Source organism: Pelophylax lessonae, assembly GCF_965119305.1.
Source record: "Pelophylax lessonae genome assembly, chromosome: 8".
NCBI lineage: Eukaryota > Metazoa > Chordata > Amphibia > Anura > Ranidae > Pelophylax > Pelophylax lessonae.
The window spans coordinates 89,133,112-89,147,473 of NC_138775.1; the positions used below are offsets into that span (position 1 = coordinate 89,133,112).

The 14,362-nt window shown below is 45.3% G+C and overlaps 1 protein-coding gene across 1 annotated transcript in view; it reads right to left on the reverse strand.

The window, feature by feature from the left end:
• The window catches only part of LOC309562163 (uncharacterized protein), a gene marked incomplete at both ends in the record, with an annotated part of 88,468 nt that extends 75,149 nt beyond the window's left edge, over window positions 1–13,319 (reverse strand). Inside the window, one exon of the mRNA XM_082266287.1 lies at window positions 11,904–13,319. Coding sequence (XP_082122413.1) covers window positions 11,904–13,319 — 1,416 coding nt within the window. The remainder of the gene's footprint in view (window positions 1–11,903) is intronic.
• Between the last annotated feature and the right edge of the window lie 1,043 nt (window positions 13,320–14,362).

Here is a 14,362-nt window from a genome sequence, read left to right on the forward strand (position 1 = left end):
CAGCTAGAAACACTAAACTGACCTATTTAATCAGCTGCACTGGTTACAGTGAGCACAGCTAGATTTGCCTGACACAACAAATGCAGTGTAAGGTTCTGGCACTCTCAGTGCCTCCTATCACATCATTTCCAGGTGCTTTCCATCTACCTAGATAGATGAAGCACATATAGGTGTGTTTCCCTTTAAGAGTGCTGACATCATCACTGAGCGCCGGACTGAACAGCTATTTAAATCACCAGCTCTTACTCACATGTGTTCGTTCAACCTGCTTTGTGCCTTGATGCTAACCTGTCTTGAAGCTCTCATGCTTGCAAGCATACCTCGCTGTCGGAACCACGCTGCGCTGATCCCTGTATCCCGCTACCGGATCATCCGCTCTTGTCGAACCTCTCCTCTGCTACATTGCTACTAGTGATAAGTACCCCACAGGGGAAATCTCAATAACCTTCATACTAAAGCTTACACTGTCTAGCTCTGCATACTAAGGACTGTTACTACATCTGCACTATCTAGATTGCTATCTCTTGAGCCTACTATCATCTGCTCTTGCACTGGGTTAGTCTCTCCTGTATGTCATCTGCTATCCTATCATCTACTACCATACATGATTGCTAACCTATCTGCATCCCACCTGTTACTATCTCATTCTCAAGAACATTCCTCTCAAGTGTCTGTCACCTATCGTCTCTACTCAACCTGTCTCTTCAGCCTATCACCTCTATACTACTATAAACATAGATCACTCCAGGAACTTCTTATTGAGTGTGTGTATTTACTTGCTGAATTGAGATCATCCACACATGATGAGTCTTTGGGAGTTGGGATTGGTGTCTCAGCGTTTCTCTACATGACTACTGAAGTGGAATATTTCTGCAGCTGTAAATCCACATCATACATAAAACGCAGGAGCGTTACATGCAGCCACACTGGTTACAGTGAAGCAAGCTAAATTTACCTAGCAAAAAAAAAAAAAAAAAACACACACAGCTCCAATGAACACAGTGAGCCATTACTAAATCTAACTAATCCTACCATCTGCTGTATCTAGGAGGCTGCTACATTCACCCCATGCCAAAAATAGGCCTTGTCCTCATTGGCTAAAGCATAAGGGTCCTTTCACATGGGATTTCCGATCAGGTCTGCCTGTCAGTTTTCTAGGCAGACCTGATCAGATCCTCCAGTCTCCCCTATGAAGCGGCAGATGTCAGCGACATCCTGACACATGACAGGTCCGCTTACACCTGCCGGCATGTTAACTGTGGGCTTCACATTTGGCTGCCCACTGTGCATGCACGAGCTGGGCTGCACTTTGTGAATGGTCCTGCAGCCTTCGGGGACACCTCACAGACGTTGCCAGCGGGGAGGAGGAGAGTGGGAGAATGAGAGCTGGTACCTGTCAGAACTAGGTACCCCCAACCCCCCCTAAAAAAAATATTCCAAATATGGCAGAGGAGAGGGGAGGAAGAGTGGAACTTCTTCTGCAGGACCTACAACAAATATATTTATGTTAATAAAAAACATTCACAAATGAATGCAACAATCCCTTAGAATACAACTTGTTAACTTACAGTAAGTCCAAGGGGTCCTAGGGGACAAAAACAGCCATCTACAAGACAAACTAAATTGTTTCAAATATAAGGACGAGTAAAAAAAAAACTAGGTCAGAGGATTTTCTTTTTTTTTTTTTTTTAGACTTTCTCGCTAACGCATAAATAGAGCTTTCCTCTTTATCTCTCTCACATCACATGTGGTCACATTTTAAATGTTTACATTGACCACTGTAGAAATAGCCGATGCAGAACGTACGCTCGCTTTGGTCTCTTCCTGCGTATGTGGTGTATCTGATGAAAATGTATTTAAATATGTTTTAAGCGAAAATGATCTATGCGTTCAGCAATAACAACTAGCCTAGCACTACGCTTGATAAACATGTGAAATGTCAACATTAGATACACTAAACATTTAAAGTAGATAGGGATGTTGTGCCTCTTGTGACGTTCTCTGCTTCATTTTGTGTCTTACCGATTGCTAAAGAACAGTCTGTGCCTTGCGAATTGTGAAATTCAGCATAGGTAGTCCACAAGGTTTAGGGAGTGTGTCCGTGGGAATGTTTGACCATTCTGCCAGAATCGCATTTGGGAAGTTAGACACTAATGTAGAAGAGAAGGCCTGGCTCGCAGTCTTTGCTCTAATTTAATCCAAAGGTGTTCTATCGGGTTGAGGTCAGGACTCTGTGCAGGCCAGTCAAGTTTCTCCACCCCAAACTCGCTCATTCATGTCTTCATGGACCTTGCTATGTGGACAGCAGCCACACGCTAATGATGCATTCCTAGCACCATTCACTGCTGGCTGAGGGATCCTCCAGCTAGCTGCATGTAAATAAAGAAGCCAGGGATACTAACTGATGCCACATGAACATATTTAGTCAATGATGTCACCAGTTTCCTAGGCCCCACTGTTTACATTCAGCTAAATAGGATCAGGGGTGCATCACTGGGTGCTAGGATGCCAGTGTCTTCCTGGCTTCCTACAGAGTTAGAGGTACGCTGTGGTGGGTGGGCTAACAGGCCATATGGTTTACCTGTACACCAAAGTGTGAACAGCTAGAGTTTGGGTTGAAACCTGCATTGCCCAAATTCAAGGCTCATTCCTAACCTGCAGTCCTTTGTATTGCCCTTGTGACAGGATGAATGCTATGGCCTTTAACAGGGTCTTATACCTCAAGTGCCAAAGTTTATCTATGACAAAGCAAGGTTCAGGGGAAAGCTATAAACTGTAAACCTGTAAATGTACCAATGTTATTGTCTAATCCCATTTTTTTTTTTACTACTCGTGTGACCCCTAAAGGAGTCCATCATCCTGATTATTTTCAAATGTTGGCAACTATGATGTGTGGGGGGTGGACAAGCTGTGGCATTATCGGTAGTGTCAGTCCTTTTTCGGTTTAGAATGGCTTGGCATTTTCCCATTGCTTAATAGAATAAAAGCTGCTGCAGTTATCTGTGGGGACTTCTAAGTTCATACCTGCAAGCAGCACTCTTTTTTTAGATGATAGAGGTCACCTTCTTGAAATATTACTGTTAAGGTGACAGGAAGAATTAGTATGAATTCAATTTAAAAAGCATTTAAATTTGAACCTATGTTCATAGTATGTGGCTGGTTCCATGTATGCACTGCAGTTTAGTATGCTTTAAACTATAAGACATTTTGCATTTTGTGCATTTACATGTGTTAAGCAGGCTTATTGCAATAAATGGCAAACACACAAATTTTAAGCATTGAAAAAACACCTATAATCAATGCTTTTTCTTTATTCTGCATAATGTATTAACATAAAATGTGCATAAAAACCCACAAGATGCACATAAACATACACAAGGATGTGCATAAATGTACAGTGGGTACGGAAAGTATTCAGACCCCCTTAAATTTTTCACTCTTTGTTATATTGCAGCCATTTGCTAAAATCATTTAAGTTCATTCTTCTTCCTCATGAATGTACACACAGCTCCCCATATTGAGGGAAAAACACAGAATTGTTGACATTGTTGCAGATTTATTAAAAAAGAAAAACTGAAATATCACATGGTCCTAATTATTCAGACCCTTTGCTGTGACACTCATATATTTAACTCAGGTGCTTTCCATTTCTTCTGATCATCCTTGAGATGGTTCTACACCTTCATTTGAGTCCAGCTGTGTTTGATTATACTGATTGGACTTGATTAGGAAAGCCACACACCTGTCTATATAAGACCTTCCAGATCACAATGCATGTCAGAGCAAATGAGAATCATGAGGTCAAAGGAACTGCCTGAAGAGCTCAGAGACAGAATTGTGGCAAGGCACAGATCTGGCCAAGGTTACAAAAAGATTTCTGCTGCACTTAAGGTTCCTAAGAGCACAGTGGCCTCCATAATCCTCAAATGGAAGACGTTTGGGACGACCAGAACCCTTCCTAGAGCTGGCCGTCCAGCCAAACTGAGCTATCGGGGGAGAAGAGCCTTGGTGAGAGAGGTAAAGAAGAACCCAAAGATCACTGTGGCTGAGCTCCAGAGATGCAGTCAGGAGATGGGAGAAAGTTGTAGAAAGTCAACCCTCACTGCAGCAGAGTGGCCAGACGGAAGCCTCTCCTTAGTGTAAGACCATGAAAGCCCGCATGGAGTTTGCTAAAAAACACCTGAAGGACTCCAAGATGGTGAGAAATAAGATTCTCTGGTCTGATGAGACCAAAATAGAACTTTTTGGCCTTAATTCAAAGCGGTATGTGTGGAGAAAACCAGGCACTGCTCATCACCTGTCCAACACAGTCCCAACAGTGAAGCATGGTGGTGGCAGCATCATGCTGTGGGGGTGTTTTTCAGTTGCAGGGACAGGACGACTGGTTGCAATCGAGGGAAAGATGAATGCGGCCAAGTACAGGGATATCCTGGACAAAAACCTTAGTTAGTATGTCTCCAAAGATTGTGCATTGAGATGTTCAATTGTAGCTGGGTGTACAATCAATGACACAATGATAATGTTGGACTTTTAATATAATTTATTGGGACATTTTTCTTTTTCTTTTTTCACAAAGTTTGGTAATATAAATTTTATTCAAATTTTTATTAGGCACTGTATTTTTATAATTATGTTTATGGAGTATATTTTTTTTTGTTCAATTATTTATAATTTTCATGTATTTTCATAGAATTTTTCATGAATTGCTGATTGTAATCACTGTTTAAAGAGACAGTGCACTTTTATGTAGGTTTTATTTTTGTCACATCCATTGCCCAGATAGGTGAATGGTGCTACAGTTTTACTTTTTCTTTTCACAAATTTCACGTAGCGCAAGATTTATAACTCTGTTTTTTGCACAATATTTTTTAGGGGTTAATACACATATTCCAGGTTTTATTGTCAAAGCTTAATTCAATCACGTTCAAGTCTGGGCTCAGGCTAGACCACTGAAGGACATTCAGAGTTGTCCCATAGCCACTCTGTTATCTTGGCTGTGTGCTTAGGGTTGTTGTCCTGTTGGAAGATGAACCTTCGCCCAGGGCCGGACTGGCCTACCAGGATACCAGGAAATTCCCCTGGGGCTGCTTTGAAGGTAGCAGCACCTGTAAAAAATATGGCTGCGGCCGGGCGCGGGCTTACATGTCAACTGCACATGCCCCGCCACTCGTACATGCTCGGCCATTCTCGAGCAGGTGGGCGCGTGCACAGTGATGTAATGGCGCTGGGAAGCACCATTTTCAAATGTAAGGCAGTAGTACTGTTCCGTCCGGTGGTGGTGCGTGCCTCATCAAAGCTCCGTAAGACCCCTCTGCAGCCACTGCCTCTCCTGTACCATGCCCGCAGCCACTGACATCTCCTCCTGTGCCATGTCCGCAGCCTCTGTATCTCCTGTACCATGCCTCTAGCCCCTGCATCTCCTGTACCATGCCTGCAGCCTCTGCATCTCCTGTACCATGCCCGCAGCCTCTGCATCTCCTGTACCATGCCAGCAGCCCCTGCATCTCCTATACCATGTCCGCAGCCCCTGCATCTCCTGTACCATCCCGCAGCCACGGATATCTCCTCCTGTACCATGCCCACAGCCCCTGCATCTCCTATACCATGTCCGCAGCCTCTGCATCTCCTGTACCATGCCCGCAGCCTCTGTATATCCTGTACCATGCTTGCAGCCTCTGTATCTCCTGTACCATGCCCAAAGCCCCTGCAACTCCTGTACCATGCCTGCTGCCTCCTTCTGTACCATGCCCGCAGCCCCTGCATCTCCTGTACCATGTCCACAGCCTCTGACCATCTCCTTCTGTACCATATCTGCAGCCCCTGCATCTCCTGTACTATGCCTGCAGCCCCTGCATCTCCTGCACCATGCCCGCAGCCCCTGCATCTTCTGTACCTTGCCCGCAGCCCCTGCATCTCCTGTACCATGCCCGCAGCCCCTGCATCTCCTGTACCATGCCCACAGCCTCTGCATCCCCTGTACCATGTCCACAGCCTCTGAACCTCCTGTACCATGCCCGCAGCCACTGACATCTCCTCCTGTACTATGCCCGCAGCCTCTGTATCTCCTGTACCATGCCCGCAGCCTCTGTATCTCCTGTACCATGCCTGCAGCCTCTGAATCTCCTGTACCATGCCTGCAGCCACTGACATCTCCTCCTGTACCATGTCCGCAGCTTCTGCATCTCCTGTACCATGTCCGCAGCCTCTGCATCTACTCGACCATGTCCGCAGCATCTGACATGTCCTCCTGTACCATACCCGCAGCCTCTGACAAGTCCTTCTGTACCATGTCTGCAGCCTCTGTATCCCCTGTACCATGCCCGCAGCCTCTGAATCTCCTGTACCATGCCCGCAGCCACTGACCTCTCCTCCTGTACCATATCTGCAGCCTCTGCATCTCCTGTACCATGTCCGCAGCCTCTGACCATCTCTTCCTGTACCATGCCCGCAGCCCCTGCATCTCCTGCGCCATGCCCGCAGCCCCTTCATCTTCTGTACCATGCCCACAGCCCCTGCATCTCCTGTACCATGCCCACAGCCTCTGCTTCTCCTGTACCATGCCTGCAGCCTCTGTATCTTTTGTACCATGCCCGCAGCCACTGACATCTCCTCCTGTACCATGCCTGCAGCTTCTGAATCTCCTGTACCATGCCCGCAGCCTCTGTATCTCCTGTACCATGCCCGAAGCCTCTGAATCTCCTCCTGTACCATATCCGCAGCTTCTGCATCTACTGTACCATGCCCACAGCTCCTGCACCATGTCCACAGCCTCTGCACCTCCTGTACCATGTCTGCAGCCTCTGTATCTCCTGTACCGTGCCTGCAGCCTCTGAATCTCCTGTACCATGCCTGCAGCCACTGACATCTCCTCCTGTACCATGTTCGCAGCCTCTGCATCTCCTGAATTATGTCCGGAGCCTCTGCATCTCTTTTATAAGGTTCGCAGCCTCTGACATGTCCTCCTGTACCATGTCCACAGCCTCTGACATGTCCTCCTGTATCATGTTCGCAGCCTCTGACATCTCCTGTACCATGTCCGCAGCCTCTGATTATCTCCTCCTGTACAATGCCCCCAGCCTCTGCATCTCCTGTACCATGCCCGCAGCCTTTGCATCTCCTGTACCATGCCCGCAGTCTCTGACATCTCCTTTACCAAGTTCGCAGACCCTGCATCTCCTGTACCAAGTCCACAGCCCCTGCATCCCATGTACAATGTCTGTAGCCTCTGCATCTCCTGTAACATGTCCGCAGCATCTGACATCTCCTCCTGTACCATGTCTGCAGCCTCTGACATTTCCTCCTGTACCATGTCCCATGCCTCTGATATCTCCTGTACCGTTTCCGCAGCCTCTGACCATCTCCTCATGTACCGTGTCTGCAGCCTCAGACCATCTCCTCCTGTATCGTGTCTGCAGCCTCAGACCATCTCCTCCTATACTGTGTCTGCAGTCTCTGACATGTCCTCCTATACCATGTCCAAACAGCCTCTGACCACCCTTTCATATATGTCTTATCTGTATATAATACACTGTTCAAATGTGCTTTAAAATGCATGGTTTTCCCTTTTATGAACAAGAAAATAATGGTGTTTTGCTGTTGGGCTGGTAAAATAATGCTATGGGGCTGGTTTCAATTCCCAGTTTGGCCCTGCCTTCGCCCAAGAATGCTCTGGAGCAGGTTTTTATCTAGGATGTCTCTGTACCTTGCTGCATTCATCTTTCTCTCGATCCTGACTAGTCATCAGTTCCTGCAACTGAAAAACATCCCCACAGCCTGATGCTGCCACAAAAATGCTTCACTTTAGGGATGGTATTGGCCAGGTGAAATGCAGTGCCTGGTTTCCTCCAGACATGACGCTTGCCATTTGGGCCAAAGAGTTCACTCTTTTTTCCATCAGACCAGAGAATTTGGTTTCTAATGGTCTGACAGTGCCCTTAGGTGCCTTTTGGCAAATTCTAGGTGGGCTGTCATGTGCCTTTTACTGAGGAGTGGCTTCTGTCTGGCCACTCTACCATACAGGCCTGTTTGGTGGATTGCTGCAGAGATGGTTGTTCTTCTAGAAAGGTTCTACTCTCTCCACAAAGAAATGCTGGAGCTTTTGAGTGACCAGGGTTCTTGGTCACCTCTCTGACTAAGGCCCTTCTTCCCCGACTGCTCAGTTTCGCTGGCGACCCGCTCTAGGAAGATTCCTGGTGTTTCCAAGGTTCTTCCATTTATGAATGATGGAAGCCCCTGTGCTCATTGGGACTTTCAATGCTGCAGACATTTTTCTGTACATTTCCCCAAATCTGTCCCTTGATATAATCCAATCAAAAGCATGTCCGATCAAGAGAAAAAAGGATGCACCTGAGCTCAATTTTGAGTGTCTTGGCAAAGGCTGTGAATACTTTTGTATTTTGGAAAAAGGCTGTAACATAACAAAATGGGGAAAAAGTGAAGCAATGTGAATACTTTCCAGATGCACTGCACCTTGCACATCAGTGTCTGAGTGCTCCAGTTTTTGTAAATCTTCCCTACTGTAGCCACGGATTCCCAACCAGTTCCCAATTCTTGAACCAGTCTTCTTTGGAGTGGACCACTTTTATCTGTATTGTGTTATGTTGGGAACCCGTAAGGCCTTTTAATGCATGCTCATTAATGCACAAAGATGTAAATGGGCCTGAGTCTTTCAGTGCCAGGATTTAGTAATCAAATAATCTGAAAATTAATATTATATGATTATCATCAAAACCCCAAAAAAATAATAATATTTACAGATTTTAACAGGCTCTTCTTTAATCCCATTAACAGTTTATGTAATGCATTTCTGACTATATATTTTACTTAGTGCTTTTGTTTTATATGCAGTGGCAGGCTAGGGTTAATATCACTTTTTCTATTTATGTAACACAATATTACATTGCCTCCTACTTCCACTTGTGCATTAGCGTGTTATTTCCTCTCTTGAGTTTCAAACAACATTTACAACATAATTCGATCAACATTTTTAACTCTGTTTCACACCTGCAACAGGAGACACAAATATTTTTTTTTCACAGCATAAGGCTCGGTTCACATTGGTGCGATGGAAGGCATTGCATGTGATTCGCACCGCAGCTACAGATTGTAGGGCTGAATTGGCATCACATTCAGACCAAAGTCGTGGAGGACCTTTTTTTTGGTCCGCACCAGAATCAGATTGCATGGGTGTTTACACTTCTGGGATACGATTCCTGTCTGAATTGACAGTCCGCACTGCGATATGCGAACAGCTCTGGTGGTGTCGGTAACTTTGCATTGACAATCCCAGCAGTTTGCATATGGCAGTGTGCCTGCGAGTCTGGTGCGATACAAGAACCCGCAGTGGATTTGCAGGGTTTCCCGCATCGCACCAGTGTGAACCGAGCCTTAAGTATATATACTAGGGATAGACCGATATGGTTTTTCCAGGGCGATACCGATACCCATATTTTGGTCACAAAGTATCGGTATCGGCCAATATGGGCCAATATTCTGAACATTCAATCACACATCCAATGCAGAGTGACCAGTGACCCCATCAATGCAGAGTGACCAGTGCCCCCATACAATGCAGAGTGATCAGTGCCCCCAACAATGCAGAGTGGCCAGTGCCCCCAACAATGCAGAGTGACCAGTGCCCCCATCCAATGCAGAGTGACCAGTGCCCCCATCCAATGCAGAGTGACCAGTGCATGGGGATTAGAGCGCCACCTGATTAAACAGAGCAGTGTTCTCCTGCTTACCTTGTGCAGGGGCTGTCATACGAAGTCCCGCCTCCTGGTCGTCCAGGAGGTGGGACTTCGAATGACAGCGTCCGTGCCGGGTAAGCAAAAGAACCCTGCTCTGTGTAATCAGGCGGTGCTCTAATTGCCAGCCCCCCCCCCCCTCTGGAGGCAGCCCAATAGATCCTACCTTAAGAAAATATCGGTCATATCGGCAAAGTTTGTGGCCAAACCGATAATCGGTCGATCCCTAATATACACATACTATTTATACATACTACACTGAATTTTTGTTTAACTACACTGGGCCTTATTTTTTACAAAGATTTGATAAAACTAAACAATATTGTACAGTAAAGATTGTACAACCAGATTTTATAGATTATAACCACTTTAAAGAGGTTGTAAACCAAAATTTTTTTTTCTTTCCATCCTGAAAGAGAAAGACATAATGAGCTAGTATGCATCGCATACTAGCTCATTATCAAATACTTACCTTAGAACGAGCCCCCGCCGTGCCGCTCGCTTACCTCTATGACGGGCGACATGTCCAGTCGCCCCGTCTTCCAGGATCGCGGCATCCGGCCATCTGATTGGCTGGAGCCGCGGTGACGTCACTCCCGCGCACGCGCGCGGGAGCCGACCGTCACGGCACGGGGGTCTGAAGGAACGGCACGAGAGCATGCGCGAGTGATGTCACTGGCTGCATGTAAGGTAAATATCTCCTAAACGGTACATGTTTAGGAGATATTTACAGTACCTATAGGTAAGCCTTATCATAGGCTTACCTATAGGTAAAAGTGTCAGAGGAGGGTTTACTTCCTCTTTAAATATATAGATTATAACCACTTTAAAGCAGGTGGAGGTTCATCATTTAAACATCTCAATTTCTATAAATATTTAATGTCTGGCATGGAAAATTCAGTGCAATTTAATGGGGATAGTGTCCTTGGGTTTAACACCTGGTAATGATTCTGAGCTGCAAGCTCACATATTGGGACATTACACCCCATCGAGCCTGGGGCCTCTCTGGCAGGCTTCTCCCCAGCTATCATTGAGCAAGCTGGGGAAGACAAAGGTGAAGGCTCCTCAAAAGATCTGAGGCCTACAACATGTGCTCAAGCTGCAGTGGATCCTGGGCTCGCCCCTATGCAAGGAGAGTCCTTACCAGCCTTCTAGGACAGAGTGGTGAATATACTTTTCTGTGTTACTAAGGAGGAACAGATGCTTGCTGTCCTGAAAGCAGATTTCAGGAAAAATAGATCTCTGCATAGTAGGACCGGGAGCAGTAAGAGGGAAGATTCCAAGCTGAAGTCTCTGAAGGAGGCATAGAAAAAGCAGAAGAAGTTGGCCGCCTCGCTGAAAGAAAGCAGTGGTATGTTTAAGGAGAAGTATGAGTGTTAGTGTCTGGAACCCCTGGTCCCGCTGTTCTTATGCTCGTTTTGTGTCTGGCAGGCCTGGGAGGCTGGTTTCTGGAAATAACACAGACGGAGACAGATGTATAGTGAAACCAAGCTCTCAGTTTATTATAGGCTCGTTGCGGCTTATATAGTAAAGATAAAGGCATATAATCATAGGTATAGGGCACTTGTTACGTTCTTATTGGTTAAACAGCTTCAGGAGACAAAAGGTCACCTTGGGGAATAATACCATATAGGACATATATCTCGTGTGACTAGAATCACCTGACACAGCCTTATCTCGAACTGCAGAAATTTTCCATGGTACGTAGGCACTTTTCATATCTTGTGTAACTAAGGTCACATACACACACAAACACACAGCTTATAAGACATTAATGCATACAAAATGGGGTAGGGACATACAAAATGGAGGACACATAGAATTTGATATCTCCCCATCTCCCACAATCCCCTCTTAAAATCATTAACCCTAAATTGATTTTCCCTTGTCACCCTGTATATCATTGGAATATATAATTCTTAGGGATATTATCAGGAGTCCTAAACCTCCTAGGAATATAGTACCACGATTGGCAGATTAATTTTCTATATCCCTGCTGCTTGAAAGACCAGATCATATATCATCCTTTAAACAATAAGGTTCTTTTTTTTCTTTCTGTTTATACCTCTTAATGTACTCAGTATATTCTTTAGGGTTATTAGTCGAGGGGGTCTGGTAGCCTGGGACTTGGTGGGATAGCATAGAGACATCTTTCACCTTTGGTCGGGAAACTCTAGCAATAATACACATTACGAGTTTGAAGCATGCATATAGGAATAATAAAAAAAGCAAAACCATTATAACAGTCATAGCGATATTTTTCAACCATGAGGATATTCCTCCAAATTCAAAATTCCCACTACCAAAAGGACTCCATGTCTTAGCAATATTCCTAGCTTCCTGTTGCAACTTGTCTACTTCTTCCCGGTGCTGTGCAATAATATCATAATAATCGGGTATCTCAACAGATGTATTGTGTATCCATGTGCAACATTCATAATCCTCCGTAACTTCACATAACCCAGTAAGAGCAGCACTCATGCTTTCTATGGCTAGGTCATGGAGCTCAAGTTGTTTCTTAATTGCCCTCACTTCTATATTTAATTTGGTAATGTCCCCTGAGTTCTTATCTAGGATGTCATCGAGAATTTTAGAGTAATTATTCAACCTTTTCATCATGTCTATTCCCCATCCGGTCCATGAGGGGAACCAGGCCCATACCATATCCTTTTCAAGGAATAATTCCCTTTTATTGCGGTGTTTGAGGGGGTACCTAGGATACATACTAGCTTCGAGGAGATGTCCTCCTTCGTTGTCTCCCACTACACCCATGATGGGAACTAGGGATGCGAGGTAACACCACCCTTGGGGTTCAATGGGGATCCAAGGGTGACAAATCTTTCCACAACAAATATAAGTACTGTTTCCCAAAGCCAGGGGACGTTTGTGAAGTAGTGCCATTAATTGATCATCATAACTGGACCAAGCTAAATTTGACAACAACTGTCCTACTGGGGAAGAGGAAGTGGAACTGGAGTTAAGAAAGTTCATTAGAGTGGCGTTTAGGGCTGGTTCTGAGGTGTGCCAGAAGGAGCTGTCCATCGAGGTCATTGAGAAATTAATCTTAGTTTGCCGGCACACTTCAGCTCCCTTGGTGGAGTTTCCCAACCTAAAACACCAGTCTGGGGAATGACTCCTACCAATAATTTGGAAAGTGAGGGTATCATTTGAGAGTGTTCTCGTGACATTGGTGAGGACAACAGGAGGTGTACCATTTAGGAAAGGGGTGAAGTTTAAAGGTATCGCTATTAGGGGGATTCTAGCGGTGCTAGGATGGAGTTTACTACATATCCAACATTTTTCATATCCGGACTTCTGGGCATATGCATATTTAAATTGCAACAATGACATTTTATCTGTAAGACTTTTTGAGCTTTCATCTCTCTTTTGTCTGTTATGTGCATTACTCTGTGTTGGGGTGTTGGAAGCTCTGCAAATGGCCTGTAGCCCTACCAGGTCTTCTGGATAATAAATACAGTTAGTGGTAACCCATACTACAGAGAAGACTGAAAATGATACAAGTCCTATAAGTAACCACAGTTTTCCAGAATCTGGTGCTATCAGGAATGTCATTCTTCTACAGGGTCAGGGCCGCCTGCCTCTGAAAAACCCCCTTTTCTTGACTATCCTGTTCGAGGTCAGAGTCGTCCACTCCCGTTAGTACCTCTCTTGCTTCTGGACCTTCCTGTTCAAGGTCAGGGCCGTCCGCCCCCGTTAGTACCTCTCTTGGGTCTGGATCTGGACTTGCTTCTGGGGGTGGAGCCTCCTTCACCAATTTCACTCGAGTAGCATGGATCCAGGCTTGTTGGTTCTCCACAAGGACAGCGATTCTGGTCACTGCGACTACCTTTGTCTTTTGGTCCAAAACGAAATCCGGCCTTGGTCTTGTGATGCTACTTCATCTCCTTCCTTCAAGTGATGGGTTGATACCTGTGAAAAGAAAAGAAAGGTGCGAGCAACTTTTTCGTTCCACTTGATTCAAAATTCCAATTTACTGTTTCTCAACTCGTCTTTGATTGTCCTATTTATCCTTTCCACTGTACCTGAATTCTGGGCAATGCAAATAGGAGCACTATTACGGGGTATACACGGTTTCCCCTCTTTGCAAATCAATCCTGTTTCAGGATTCCTTTGCAAAACAGGATAACACCAGTCCTCCAATTCCTCAGCAGTGGCTGAGGCCTGTAGATCTGTGATCAACTGGGCATCATCGGGGAGGATGTGGGTTAGGACAGGCATTTGTTTTAGGGCTCCTAAAGGTAACTGTTGTGCGGCTGCTTTTGCTATTTTGTCTGCTAGTGCGTTGCCCTTGGAGATGTCATCAGTACCTCTGGTATGTGCCCTACAGTGAATGATAGCTAACTCTGAGGGTAACAACATAGCTTGAAGAAGGTTGGTGATGAGCTCTTTCATCATGTCTGCACGGGGTGAAGTGACACTTTCAATAGTTTCTAGGCAGTCATGTGGTTCTTGGCCCATATCATCTGCTGAATCCATCTACTATTGACTAAAAGGAACTCTTATTTCTTCCCTGCTTTGGGCCTATATGTAAAAACCTATTTCTAGATGTTCATGTTTGGCATTATGTGTTTGTTTGTGTCGTTCCTAATACAGGT